Raw genomic sequence first — 14515 nt, forward strand, 5'->3', positions numbered from 1 at the left:
TGGAGAAGGACCGATTCCAGACCTTGGGGAACCTGAGGAAGCAGTGGACTGAGTCTGGTGTGGAAACATCCAGAGCCACCGTGCACAGGCGTGTGCAGGAAATGGGCTACAGGTGCCGCATTCCCCAGGTAAAGCCACTTTTGAACCATAAACAGCGGCAGAGGCGCCTGCCCTGGGCTACAGAGAAGCAGCACTGGACTGTTGCTAAGTGGTCCCAAGTACTTTTTTCTGATGAAAGCAAATTTTGCATGTCATTCGGAAATCAAGGTGCCAGAGTCTGGAGGAAGACTGGGGAGAAGGAAATGCCAAAATGCCTGAAGTCCAGTGTCAAGTACCCACAGTCAGTGATGGTGTGGGGTGCCATGTCAGCTGCTGGTGTTGGTCCACTGTGTTTCATCAAGGGCAGGGTCAATGCAGCTAGCTATCAGGAGATTTTGGAGCACTTCATGCTTCCATCGGCTGAAATGCTTTATGGAGATGAACATTTCATTTTTCAGCACGACCTGGCACCTGCTCACAGTGCCAAAACCACTGGTAAATGGTTTACTGACCATGGTATTACTGTGCTCAATTGGCCTGCCAACTCTCCTGACCTGAACCCCATAGAGAATCTGTGGGATATTGTGAAGAGAAAGTTGAGAGACGCAAGACCCAACACTCTGGATGAGCTTAAGGCCGCTATTGAAGCATCCTGGGCCTCCATAACATCTCAGCAGTGTCACAGGCTGATTGCCTCCATGCCACGCCGCATTGAAGCAGTCATTTCTGCCAAAGGATTCCCGACCAAGTATTGAGTGCATAACTGAACATTATTATTTGTTGGTTTTTTGTTTGTTATTAAAAAACACTTTTATTTGATTGGATGGGTGAAATATGCTAATTTATTGAGACAGGTTTTTTGGGTTATCAGGAGTTGTATGCCAAAATCATCAGTATTAAAACAATAAAAGACCTGACAAATTTCAGTTGGTGGATAATGAATCTATAATATATGAAAGTTTAATTGTAATCATTACATTATGGTAAATAATGAAATTTAACACTATATGCTAATTTTTTGAGAAGGACCTGTATGTCCTACAAGGAACAGTTAAGGATCAGGAAACGTTTAGCTTTCAAAAAAGAAGGCTAAGAGGAGACTTAATAGCTGTCTAAAAATATCTGAAGGGATGTCACAGTGTAGAGGAATCATGCTTATTCTCATTTGCACATGGAAACACAAGAAGCTATGGAATGAAATAGAGAGAAGATACAGAATAGATATTAGAAAAACTTTGAAAGTGAGGGTGATCAATGAGTGGAACAGGCTGCCACGAGAGGTGGTGAGTTCTCCTACAATAGAAGTCTTCAAACAGAAGCTGAACAGACATCTGTCTGAGATGGCTTAGTGAATCCTGCATTGAGCAGGGGGTTAGACATGATGACCATTGAGGTCCCTGCCAACTATAAACACAAAAAACAACAACAAAAAAAAAAACACACATCTAACTTGAAGGAGGTGGGAGCAGCTTTCCATGCATCCTGGAACACTAAAGGACGTGGTCATAATGGATATATACTTCATATAGCATTAAGTGGTCATCAAATAAAAAAATAAATATATATTTTAAAGAAATAACTGGTTTGTAAATATCATGTTTACTATAGAATTGCTTTATACACATACACCGCCAAGTAACGTTATTTAGTTTAGGACATCTCAAAACTGTGATAAAATTTTTTTTTTTTTTTTTTCAATAAGTGCTAAAGTATGAGGGGAAAAAAAAAATATGAAGATTTTTCTGAAAATATCACACAGCCATTTCCATTTTAATGGTAGGATGAGGGTCGTAGCCTTCAAGCTGGAAATCTTCTGCTTTGAAGTCATTGATGTTTTCCACTGTCCGTAGAATTTTAAGTTTAGGGAATGGCTTAGGTTTCCTTTGAAGCTGAAATACAAAGAGATAACCTTGTCAACTTTTGTTACAAAATACAAAACCTAAAATGCAGTATAAAACATGTTCAGGAAAAAAAAAAAAAATTCAAAACTTTGCTTAAAGGGAAAATTCAAACATTTTGCTTTAATTCTTCAAAAATTTGAATATTTTACAGATGTGAATTAGATATTTACTAATCACATTTGATCAGAATTCTGCTATATTAACCCCTTTCTGCCAATGGACGTACTATTCCGTCCATGTGGGGTGGGCCCTACTTCCCAAGGACGGAATAGTACGTCCAGCGCGATCGGCCGCGCTCTCGGGGGGAGCGCGGCCGGGTGTCAGCTGCCTATCGCAGCTGACATCAGGCACTATGTGCCAGGAGCGGTCACGGGCTCTCTGAACCCCTCCGCAGCAACATGATGTGATCGCGTTGCTGCGAGGATCTCCCTACCTCCCTCCCTGCTCCAGGCCCGGATCCAATATGGCCGTGGCATCCGGGTCCTGCAGGGAGGGAGGTGACTTCACAGAGCCTGATCAGAGCAGGCACTGTGAAGCCTGCAGCACTGTATCTGACAGTGCTGTGCAAACCGATCTGTGATGTCCCCCCCAGGACAAAGTAAAAAAAAAAAAAAAAAAACCTAAATAATGAAAAAAAAAATTATTATTCCCATAAATTCATTTCTTTATCTAAATAAAATAAAATAAAAGTACACATATTTAGTATCACCGTGTCCGTAACGAACCAACCTATAAAACTGTCCCACTAGTTAAGCCCTTCAGTAAACACCGTAAGAAAAAAAATAAAACGAGGCAAAAAACAACGCTTTATTATCATACCGCCGAACAAAAAGTGGAATGACACGCGATCAAAAAGACAGATCTAAATAACCATGGTACCGCTGAAAGCGTCATCTTGTCCCGCAAAAAACGAGCCGCCATACAGCATCATCAGCAAAAAAAATAAAAAAGTTATAGTCCTCAGAATAAAGCGATGCAAAAATAATTATTTTTTCTATAAAATAGTTTTTATTGTATAAAAGCACCAAAACATAAAAAAATGATATAAATGAGGTATCGCTGTAATCATACTGACCCAAAGAATAAAACTGCTTTATCAATTTTACCAAACGCGGAACGGTATAAACGCCTCCCCCAAAAGAAATTCATGAATAGCTGGTTTTTGGTCATTCTGCCTCACAAAAATCGGAATAAAAAGCGATCAAAAAAAAGTCACGTGCCTGAAAATGTTACCAATAAAAACGTCAACTCGTCCCGCAAAAAACAAGACCTCACATGACTCTGTGGATCAAAATATGGAAAAATTATAGCTCTCAAAATGTGGTAACGCAAAAAATATTTTTTGCAATAAAAAGCGTCTTTTAGTGTGTGACGGCTGCCAATCATAAAAATCCACTATAAAAGTAAATCAAACCCCCCTTCATCACCCCCTTAGTTAGGGAAAAATTAAAAAAAATGTATTTATTTCCATTTTCGGGCTAGGGTTGGGGCTAAAGTTAGGGTTGGGGCTAAAGTTAGGGTTTGGATTACATTTACGGTTGGGAATAGGGTTAGGGGTGTGTCTGGGTTAGAGGTGTGGTTAGAGTTACCGTTGGGATTAGGGTTTCAGTTATAATTGGGGGGTTTCCACTGTTTAGGCACATCAGGGGCTCTCCAAATGCGACATGGCGTCCGATCTCAATTCCAGCCAATTCTGCGTTGAAAAAGTAAAACAGTGCTCCTTCCCTTCCAAGCGCTCCCGTGTGCCCAAACAGGGGTTTACCCCAACATATGGGGTATCAGCGTACTCAGGACAAATAGGACAACAACTTTTGGGGTCCAATTTCTCCTGTTAACCTCGGGAAAATACAAAACTGGGGGCTAAAAAATAATTTTTTTTTTGCTTTATTTTTATGGCTCTGCATTATAAACTTTTGTGAAGCCCTTGGTGGGTCAAAGTGCTCACCACACTTCTAGATAAGTTCCTTAGGGGTCTACTTTCCAAAATGGTGTCACTTGTGGGGGGTTTCAATGTTTAGGCACATCAGGGGCTCTCCAAACGCAACATTGTGTCCCATCTCAATTCCTGTCAATTTTGCATTGAAAAGTCAAATGGCGCTCCTTCGCTTCCGAGCTCTGTCATGCGCCCAAACAGTGGTTTACCCCCACATGTGGGGTATCGGCGTACTCAGGACAAATTGTACAACAACGTTTGGAGTCCATTTTCTCCTGTTACCCTTGGTAAAATAAAACAAATTGGAGCTGAAGTAACTTCTTTGTGAAAAAAGTTAAATGTTCATTTTTATTTAAACATTCCAAAAATTCCTGTGAAACACCTGAAGGGTTAATAAACTTCTTGAATGTGGTTTTGAGCACCTTGAGGGGTGCAGTTTTTAGAATGGTGTCACACTTGGGTATTTTCTATCATATAGACCCCTCAAAATGACTTCAAATGAGATGTGGTCCCTAAAAAAAATGGCGTTGTAAAAATGAGAAATTGCTGGTCAACATTTCACCCTTATAACTCCCTAACAAAAAAAAATTTTGGTTCCAAAATTGTGTTGATGTAAAGTAGACATGTGGGAAATGTTACTTATTAAGTATTTTGTGTGACATATCTCTGTGATTTAATTGCATAAAAATTCAAAGTTGGAAAATTGCGAAATTTTCAAAATTTTCGCCAAATTTCTGTTTTTTTTCACATCTAAACGCAGGTATTATCAAAGAAATTTTACCACTATCATGAAGTACAATATGTCACGAGAAAACAATGTCAGAATCACCGGGATCCGTTGAAGCGTTCCAGAGTTATAACCTCATAAAGGGACAGTGGTCAGAATTGTAAAAATTGGCCCGGTCCATAACGTGCAAACCACCCTTGAGGGTAAAGGTGTTAAAGAAAAAATAAAGTATAATAAGTAGGTCATATCAAGATATTAAAATGCTGTAAGCATTGAGTTCTCATATCCTGAGAACTCAATCTGCGCATGAGCCATTTTCCCTGAAGCCCACCACAGGGAACTGAACGGGCAAAGGGGTCTCCGCTCACCATCGCAGACCTCTAATTAGGTATATCCATATACATGGCCCACCCAGGTGTATCCATATAAATTGACCACCCTGTAGTTAGTTACTTTTAGTCTTGCACAAGTATAATTCTGAATGATTATAATCCAATTTTTTCTTCAAAGCACATCATTTACCGTATATACTCGAGTATAAGCCGACCCGAGTATAAGCTGACCCCCCTAATTTTGCCACAAAAAACTGGGAAAACTTATTAACTCGAGTATAAGCCTAGGGTGGAAAATGCAGCAGCTACCGGTGAATTTCAAAAATAAAAATAGATGCTCCATACCGTTCATTATTGCCCCATAAGATGCTCCATATAAAGCTGTGCCACATATAATGCTGCATACTGTTCATTATTGCCCCATAGATGCTCTGTATAAAGCTGTGCCACATATAATGCTCCATATTGTTCATTATTGCCCCATAGATGCTCTGTATAAAGCTGTGCCACATATAATGCTCCATATTGTTCATTATTGCCCCATAGATGCTCCATATAAAGCTGTGCCACATATAATGCTCCATATTGTTCATTATTGCCCCATAGATGTGCCATATAAAACTGTGCCATATAGTGCTCTGCACCGTTCATTATTGCCCCATAGATGTGCCATATAAAGCTGTGCCATATAGTGCTCTGCACCGTTCATTATTGCCCCATAGATGTGCCATATAAAGCTGTGCCATATAGTGCTCTGCACCGTTCATTATTGCCCCATAGATGTGCCATATAAAACTGTGCCATATAGTGCTCTGCGCCGTTCATTATTGCCCCACAGCTGTGCCATATAGTGCTCTGCGCCGTTCATTCCTGCCCCATAGCTGTGCCATATAGTGCTCTGCGCCGTTCATTCCTGCCCCATAGCTGCCATATAGTGCTCTGCGCCGTTCATTCCTGCCCCATAGCTGCCATATAGTGCTCTGCGCCGTTCATTCCTGCCCCATAGCTGCCATATAGTGCTCTGCGCCGTTCATTCCTGCCCCATAGCTGTGCCATATAGTGCTCTGCGCCGTTCATTATTGCCCCATAGCTGTGCCATAGAAAGCTGTGCCATTGCTGCTGCTGCTGCAATAAAAAAAAAAAAAAAAATGCCATACTCGTCTCTCTTGCTTGCAGCTCCCAGCATCCGGTCCCGGCGTCTCTCTGCACTGACTGATCAGGCAGAGGGCGCCGCGCACACTATATGCGTCATCGCGCCCTCTGACCTGAACAGTCAGAGCAAGAGGACGCGAAGACAGAGCGGCGCCCGGCGGGTGGAACGCGGACAGGTGAATATTACATACTTACCTGCTCCCGGCGACCCGCTCCCTCTGCCTGTCACACGGTCTTCGGTGCCGCAGCCTCTTCCTCTATCAGCGGTCACCCGGCGGGTGGAACGCGGACAGGTGAATATTACATACTTACCAGCCAGATTGCAAAAGTCATCCGAATATCAAGGAATCACCTCCTACATTACAAAACTTAAGAAGAAAGCACCAGGGTCCCTATAGTAGTCAACTACAAATCAAATCTGGAAGCGGTAAGGGGAGCTGCATGGAAACCTTTACTACAAAAAAGATGCCCGATTAAAATACATACAGTATTTCCAGACCCTCCAGTTTTTTAGGCAGCCCCCAAATCTATGAAACATCATTGTCAGAAGCTCCCAGTCATCTGCAACAACAGGAACCTTTCTCTGCAAGAAAAAAACAAAAACATTTTTGACTGTCGCGGTTGTGCGACAGTCACAATCACAATACACAGGCTCTCCATGCATATACAGTGGGGCAAAAAAGTATTTAGTCAGTCAGCAATAGTGCAAGTTCCACCACTTAAAAAGATGAGAGGCATCTGTAATTTACATCATAGGTAGACCTCAACTATGGGAGACAAACTGAGAAAAAAAAATCCAGAAAATCACATTGTCTGTTTTTTTATCATTTTTTTTGCATATTATGGTGGAAAATAAGTATTTGGTCAGAAACAAACAATCAAGATTTCTGGCTCTCACAGACCTGTAACTTCTTCTTTAAGAGTCTCCTCTTTCCTCCACTCATTACCTGTAGTAATGGCACCTGTTTAAACTTGTTATCAGTATAAAAAGACACCTGTGCACACCCTCAAACAGTCTGACTCCAAACTCCACTATGGTGAAGACAAAAGAGCTGTCAAAGGACACCAGAAACAAAATTGTAGCCCTGCACCAGGCTGGGAAGACTGAATCTGCAATAGCCAACCAGCTTGGAATGAAGAAATCAACAGTGGGAGCAATAATTAGAAAATGGAAGAAATACAAGACCACTGATAATCTCCCTCGATCTGGGGCTCCACGCAAAATCCCACCCCGTGGGGTCAGAATGATCACAAGAACGGTGAGCAAAAATCCCAGAACCACACGGGGGAACCTAGTGAATGAACTGCAGAGAGCTGGGACCAATGTAACAAGGCCTACCATAAGTAACACACTACGCCACCATGGACTCAGATCCTGCAGTGCCAGACGTGTCCCACTGCTTAAGCCAGTACATGTCCGGGCCCGTCTGAAGTTTGCTAGAGAGCATTTGGATGATCCAGAGGAGTTTTGGGAGAATATCCTATGGTCTGATGAAACCAAACTGGAACTGTTTGGTAGAAACACAACTTGTCGTGTTTGATGGATGCAACTCAGTATTCTTTTTCCTCCAAACACCATACCTACTGTAAAGCATGGTGGTGGAAACATCATGCTTTGGGGCTGTTTCTCTGCAAAGGGGCCAGGACGACTGATCCGGGTACATGAAAGAATGAATGGGGCCATGTATCGTGAGATTTTGAGTGCAAACCTCCTTCCATCAGCAAGGGCATTGAAGATGAAACGTGGCTGGGTCTTTCAACATGACAATGATCCAAAGCACACCGCCAGGGCAACGAAGGAGTGGCTTCGTAAGAAGCATTTCAAGGTCCTGGAGTGGCCTAGCCAGTCTCCAGACCTCAACCCTATAGAAAACCTTTGGAGGGAGTTGAAAGTCCGTGTTGCCAAACGAAAAGCCAAAAACATCACTGCTCTAGAGGTGATCTGCATGGAGGAATGGGCCAACATACCAACAACAGTGTGTGGCAACCTTGTGAAGACTTACAGAAAATGTTTGACCTCTGTCATTGCCAACAAAGGATATATTACAAAGTATTGAGATGAAATTTTGTTTCTGACCAAATACTTATTTTCCACCATAATATGCAAATAAATTGTTAAAAAAAACAGACAATGTGATTTTCTGGATTTTTTTTTCTCAGTTTGTCTCCCATAGTTGAGGTCTACCTATGATGTAAATTACAGACGCCTCTCATCTTTTTAAGTGGTGGAACTTGCACTATTGCTGACTGACTAAATACTTTTTTGCCCCACTGTATGTGTTGTGACTGACACAGCCGCGACACATGCAGCTGCGGCGCCGAGCACCTGATTATCAGAGCGCTCCAGGTATCCGGGTTCCCGCTGCAGCTTCTTAGGTAAGCGCTATAGCTTGCCGAATAAGGAGGGAGCCAAACATATTCGCTCATGTCTAATCAGGGCTACAAGATACTTTTAGCTGCACCACAACTAATGTAGTGTACTTAATTATATGTACAAAATGTCTAGCTGGGGGTCTGTGTGTGGGGGAGACAGGGCAACAACTTAGAACAAGGATGAATTCTCATCACCACACAATAAAAGAAAAAAGAATAGATTATCTGTGGCCAAACATTTTTTTAGCCCTGATCACAACATTACGGACATGAAAATGGACATCCCAGAGAAAGGTAAGACTGTGAGAATTCAAACTAATGATGACCTTTGCCACATTTTGAGCAGTAATGAATATGTTGCATGCATTTATGTCTTTTTACATCAATTAAGGAATGTGCCACTCAGACCTGTGGGGACATCACAAACCTGGACCAGATCTCAATAGAGGACAATAAAACTTTCACCCTCCTGTATCTATGAACTACACCAATATTTTCTGCTAAGAATGTCTCGCATTGATAGATCGTTTCATGTCCGTTGTCTTATTAGTGCAAGATTCCTTTTGTGCAAAAAAATGTGACTTCAGATTAGAGAGCCCTTGGTTGTTGACACAATGTAAACTATTTTTCTCATCTATATATTCATTCTGCATCTGAAAATTTGGAATAAAAAAAGCAATCAATATGCACCCCAAAAAAGGTACAAAAAAAAAAAAAACCTTCAACTTGTCATGAGAGAAAAAAATAAGCCCTCCTATAACGGTTTGACAAAAAAAAAAAAAAAAATTACAGCTCTCACAATATGGCAATGAAATTTTTACTGTGCGATAATAGCAACACATTAAAAACCTATAGAAATGTGGCATTATCGTAGACGCATCGACCTGAAGAATAAAGCAGTCTTATCACGAATATCGAGCAATACCTGTAAACTGTGCAAAAATAAACACTATTTTTATACTGTTGTCTATTTGTTCATTCTGCCTCCCAAAAATTGGAATAAGTCTCGGCTCACATTTATCCTGGGCCATTAAGCCAGGGTTTCCGTTAATTGCAAAGAAAAGTGATCTACTGAATTACGAGGCAACTGGAGTCACTTTGGACCTAGAAAGGTCTGTTTTGGCGGTGTCCCATCATTTTAACATACAAGTGTGTGCTCTCAAATCCAAATGCCCCCTCCTTCTGAGCCCCACTGTGCCTAAACAGCAGTACGCAGCACATGTTTGGCATTACTGTAGCGGGGAGAGCCAAGTGACAATTTACATGGTGCGTATCACAAGCAGCACAAGTTGAGCACAATATATTAGGGCACTACACTTTATGGGCACTAACCTATAATATATTTGGAATTCTCCAGAATAAAGCTTGTTGTGGTTGTTACAAAATAGTCATTGCCGCTGTAAATTAATTGAGAGGTGCAATTTCTACAATGGGTTCAACTTTTGTGGTTTTTCGCTTATTCTGGCACCTTTGGGGCTGTGTAAATGTCACCAGCAAACTATTGTAGCAAAATCTACAAAAGTCAAATAGCGCTCTTTCCTTCTCAGACCTGACATGTGACCTAAAAGTAGTTTCTGACAACATTTACAGCACCACCGCATTCGGGGGAAATTGCCCCACAACTGTGAACTGGACAGCTCAGGGGTGTGCACAGTTCACAATATAGGAGATGCGGTTGACACCAACCGTAATCTGCTGTGGCTGCCGTTTTTGCTCAAAACACTTATATAAAACAGCAAATGAAAATAGCAGAGCATAGAAGCTACAGAAATAATAAAATTTTAAAATATTATGCAATTATTTATTTTTAAACTAAATAAAATGTAATCAATTCAAAAATAAAAACCACGACACACACAAATATCTATATATCCTAACTTTATATTGCCATCTATGGAGCTTGTTGAGGGTTTGTATTTGCATGCTGAGCTGTACTTTTCGTTAATGATCAGGAAGGATAAGTGAAGCTCCAAGAAAACTTATTTAATGCGAGTACAAAATAGGGATTTGTGTACTCACCGTAAAATCCTTTTCTCCGGGCCACTCTTTGGGGGACACCGAACCATGGGTGTTATGCTGCTGTCGCTAGGAGGCTGACACTAAGTTGAGACAAAAAAGTTAGCTCCTCCCCTGCAGTATACACCCTCATGCTGGCTTCCAGAGACCAAGTTTAGTGTTAAAGCAGTAGGAGATTATTAACAACATATAAATTAATATTAGAGTACAACATGACAGAGTAAGCAAAGAGCCAAAAAGAAACGAGCCATAAGGCTAACAGGGTGGGAGCTGGGTCCCCCAATGAGTGGCTCGGAGAAAAGGATTTTACGGTGAGTACACAAAAATCCCTATTTCTCCTTTGCCACATTGGGCGACACAGAACCATGGGACGTCCCAAAGCAGTCCCTGGGTGGGGAACAATATAACCAAATAACTCCGTGTACCAACTGACTAGAAATGCGCAACAGCCGCTTGCAGAATACGTCTGCCAAGGGCCGCATCCGCAGAAGATTGAGTGTGGACATTGTAGTGCTTTGTGAAAGTATGCAGGCTGGACCATGCTGCGGCCTTGCAAACCTGCTCTGCCAACGCCTGGTGCCGAATGGCCCAGAAAGCACCCACCGACCAAGTTGAGTTTACCCTAATCCCCGCCAGGATAGGTATGCCCCTAACCCGATAAGATTCTTGAATAGCTGATCGGATCCATCTGGCTATCGTGGCTTTAGAAGCGGCTAAACCCTTTCTGTGACCCTCTGGGAGCACAAAGAGGGAGTCAGATTTGCAGAAGGGGGCAGTCCTAGAAATGTACCTCCTGAGGGCCCTTACCACGTCCCAGGTGTGAAGGGACTTGTCCAAGTTGATTAGCCAGCCCAGGCATGAAAGGGTATCCAAGGTAATGCAGACGCTTGATTCGCAGGCATGATAGACGACCTCCTGATCAAAGGTCCGTCCTAAGTATGGCAACACGACTACTCCTCGGGAGTGAAGAATGGCCATGACAGACACCATGACCTTTGCGAATACCCTGGGCACGGTGGCAAGGCCGAAGGGTAAGGCTGTGAATTGAAAATGGTCCTCTTGGATGGCAAAACACAGGAACCTTTGATGTGGCAGGAAGACTGGGATATGGAGATAAGCATCTTTGATGTCTATTGGTGCTAGAAAATCTTCTCTCTCCAATGAGGAAATGACCGACCAGAGGGATTCCATCCTGAAGTGCCGGACCATTACATACTTGTTTAGGAGCTTTAGATCCAAAATAGGGCGCACTGTCCCGTCCTTTTTTGGAACGACGAAGAGGTTTGAGTAAAAACCTCAATCTCTCGTGTTCTGGGACCGGAACAATGACCCCATTTCGGCAGAGAGACTCGATGGCGCGGTGAAGCGCGTGAGACTGAGCTCCTGAACATGGGAGACAAGAGGGAAAAAAAAAAAAACAATGCTGGAGGGGAGGCGGAGAATTCTATTTTGTAACCAGAAGACACCAGGTCTCTGACCCATTCGTCATGGATGACGGACAGCCAGACATGTTGAAAGAAGCGGGCGTCCGCCTACTTTGGTGGTGTCGACTGGAAGACTCCCCGAGTCATTCTGAAGGAAATCTGGAGGGCCTGGATCCCCTAGTTCTGGGTTGCCTAGGCTTACTTCGCCAGGAATTATTCAGCCTGTATGAGGGCCTCTGTACGTGGAGATAGTTCTGATCTGGACGAGGTTGTGGAGGAGTACCAGAATGGGCTACTGCGAAAGGGCCGAAAACTAAAATGTTGCTGACACTGAAAAGGAGTTTTAGGCCTGTGCTGCGGGAGGAATTTGCTTTTCCCTCCTGTAGCATCGGAAATAAGCTGGTCTAGTTTTTCTCCAAACAGACGTCCGCTCTGAAAAGGCAGAGAAATCAGAGACTTTTTAGAAGATGAATCCGCGCGACACTCTCTAAGCCATAGTGCTCTCCTAATGGTGACTGCGATTGAGGCAGCAATTGCTTCACAGTCTGCTGCGTCTAAAAACGCGTACATCACAGTCTCCAGCCATAGCGATTTGTTTGGCGAGATCTGCCACCTCAGACGATAGAGCCTGGTCCTGAATGGATTTTGCAAGGGCATCTGCCCAGAAAACCATTGCTTTCACGACCCATGCCGGAGCGAAGGAAGGGAATAGAGAGGAACCTGAGGCTTCATACACTGAGCGAGCCAGGGAATCTATCTGGCGTTCTGTGGGATTTTTAATTGAAGCCCCATCCAGTACGGATAAAAGCATTTTGGTAGCCAAACGCGATACCGGAGGATCTACTAGTGGAGGTTCTGTCCAATCTTTGACAAGATCTGTGGAAAAGGGATACTTCTTTTCCAGGGTCTTTTTACCCGTAGAGCGCTTATCTGGTCGCTCCCTGTGTTGCCGAACTATATCTAAAAAATCCGGATGAGAGGCGAACACCCTATGGGATCGCTTTGTTCTTGTAAAAGATACCGCATGATCAGGAGCAGAATTAGGGTCCTCATCAACCTTTAGCGCATGATTGACAGCTTCAATGAGGGAATCCACAGTCGATTGGAACTCCAGAGAATCCAGGTCCAAGGATGCCTCAGACTTATACTCAGAGTCATGATCGCTGCGAGCCCCTGGAGAGGGTGAGCGAGAAGTGGAGCTACTAGAGGCTGAATGGCGTGGTGAATGCTCAGGAGAGGTAGTGCAGATCCGTTTTTTGGATGTCCTTCAGGTGAGAGCGGCCCGTGCTGGACGATGATTCCCCTGTAAGGGTGGTGTCTCTTAACCCAGGTAGACGAATGCCCCGCTCCCCAGAGGGTCATGAAGGGATTCAATCGCTTTGGCCAGCGAAGCCATGGATTGTGACAGTGGCGCAGCCAACTCAGTGGGGGGTGGCGTTGGGGGGGGGGGGCTAAATACACTGGGGTCGGTAGCAGAGGAGGGCTCTTGGGCACATTGGGCATCACAAGCTGAGCAGAGAGGGGAACTTTGAGGCCGAGGGAGAGGAGCCTGGCAGGTGGTATACGCAGTGAAAAAGGTGGTATGTACCTTTGCAGCCTTTGACTGCGACATGATGTACCCCAATATAAGTGAAAAAAACACTGCTATGTGGGGTGAAGCTGCAGGGAAGCACCTAGTGCAGTCTCCTTACCCAGGTCCTGTGTCCCGCAATCAGATGAGGCTGCACGCTGAGTAGGGGAGAAGATTGGCATCCAGGGCTACTGACACGTGCAGAAAAGGCGGCCGGAGCAGAGCGGTGCTGTGCAGGGAAGTTGGCCGCCGAGATTTGGGAGATACTCTCGCATAGAGCGAGAAGCGTCAGCTGTGGGCGGAGCCGCTGGAATGATGCGTGTGGTGGGCGGGGCTTACCGGGATGCGGCCTACACTAGGCCGAAGCCGGGGACTAAATTTATGGCTTCAGCCGTCGCGCACCCGCGGACCGCCGGGAAATGTACCGCGGAGCTCTGGGGGACCCTGCCGCTATGGAGCCCTCCTATGACCGCCGAAAAACGACCCCTCCCAGGTGGCACTTACCCCGATATGAAGGGGATGGCAGATGCCGCAGGTAGGAGCTGTGCCCGGGGTAGTTAGGATGGTGGCGGGTTGGGGGAGCCTCCATCCACCATCCCCGTAAAAGGGGGGTGGAGAGGAACCGTCCGCCTCCTTCCATCATCCGCTGTTGTCAGTGGTGATGCAGTGGGGGCTGCACGGACGCCACAATGGAGAGTGCCTCTGAACATCCGAGGGTAAAACCTGGTGGGCAGGGTAAAACCTGGTGGGCAGGGCAATATGTCCGGCAATAGGCCTGGCTGCAGAAGAGGATACGTGGAGGTGACACTCCAGTGCTTGTCTGATAAGGGAGGGGGTGAGATCGGTGCCCTTGAAGAGGCCCGTCGTCCCTAGAATCAGCTCAGGCAGTGGCATCCCACGTCGCAGGAGAGGATACGGAGAGGCGACACTCTCCGTGCTCGCCTGTTGGTTTGGAGAGATCGGAGCCTTGAAAGGTTAAATAGTAAAAAATCCAAAAGGTAAGAAAAAGTGAATAGCAGACCCATTGTGCGTCCTACGGACACTAAGC

The 14515-nt window shown here is 44.4% G+C and overlaps 1 protein-coding gene across 3 annotated transcripts in view; it reads right to left on the minus strand.

The window, feature by feature from the left end:
• Positions 1-1619: 1619 nt before the first annotated feature.
• The window catches only part of TYMS (thymidylate synthetase), a 36039-nt gene continuing 23143 nt past the window's right edge, over positions 1620-14515 (minus strand). For all 3 annotated transcript variants that reach the window (XM_069731161.1, XM_069731163.1, XM_069731162.1), the window contains one exon: positions 1620-1928. In XM_069731161.1, coding sequence (XP_069587262.1) covers positions 1791-1928 — 138 coding nt within the window. In that variant the 3' untranslated portion in view covers positions 1620-1790. The remainder of the gene's footprint in view (positions 1929-14515) is intronic.

Source organism: Ranitomeya imitator, chromosome 6 (genome assembly GCF_032444005.1).
Source record: "Ranitomeya imitator isolate aRanImi1 chromosome 6, aRanImi1.pri, whole genome shotgun sequence".
Taxonomy (NCBI): domain Eukaryota; kingdom Metazoa; phylum Chordata; class Amphibia; order Anura; family Dendrobatidae; genus Ranitomeya; species Ranitomeya imitator.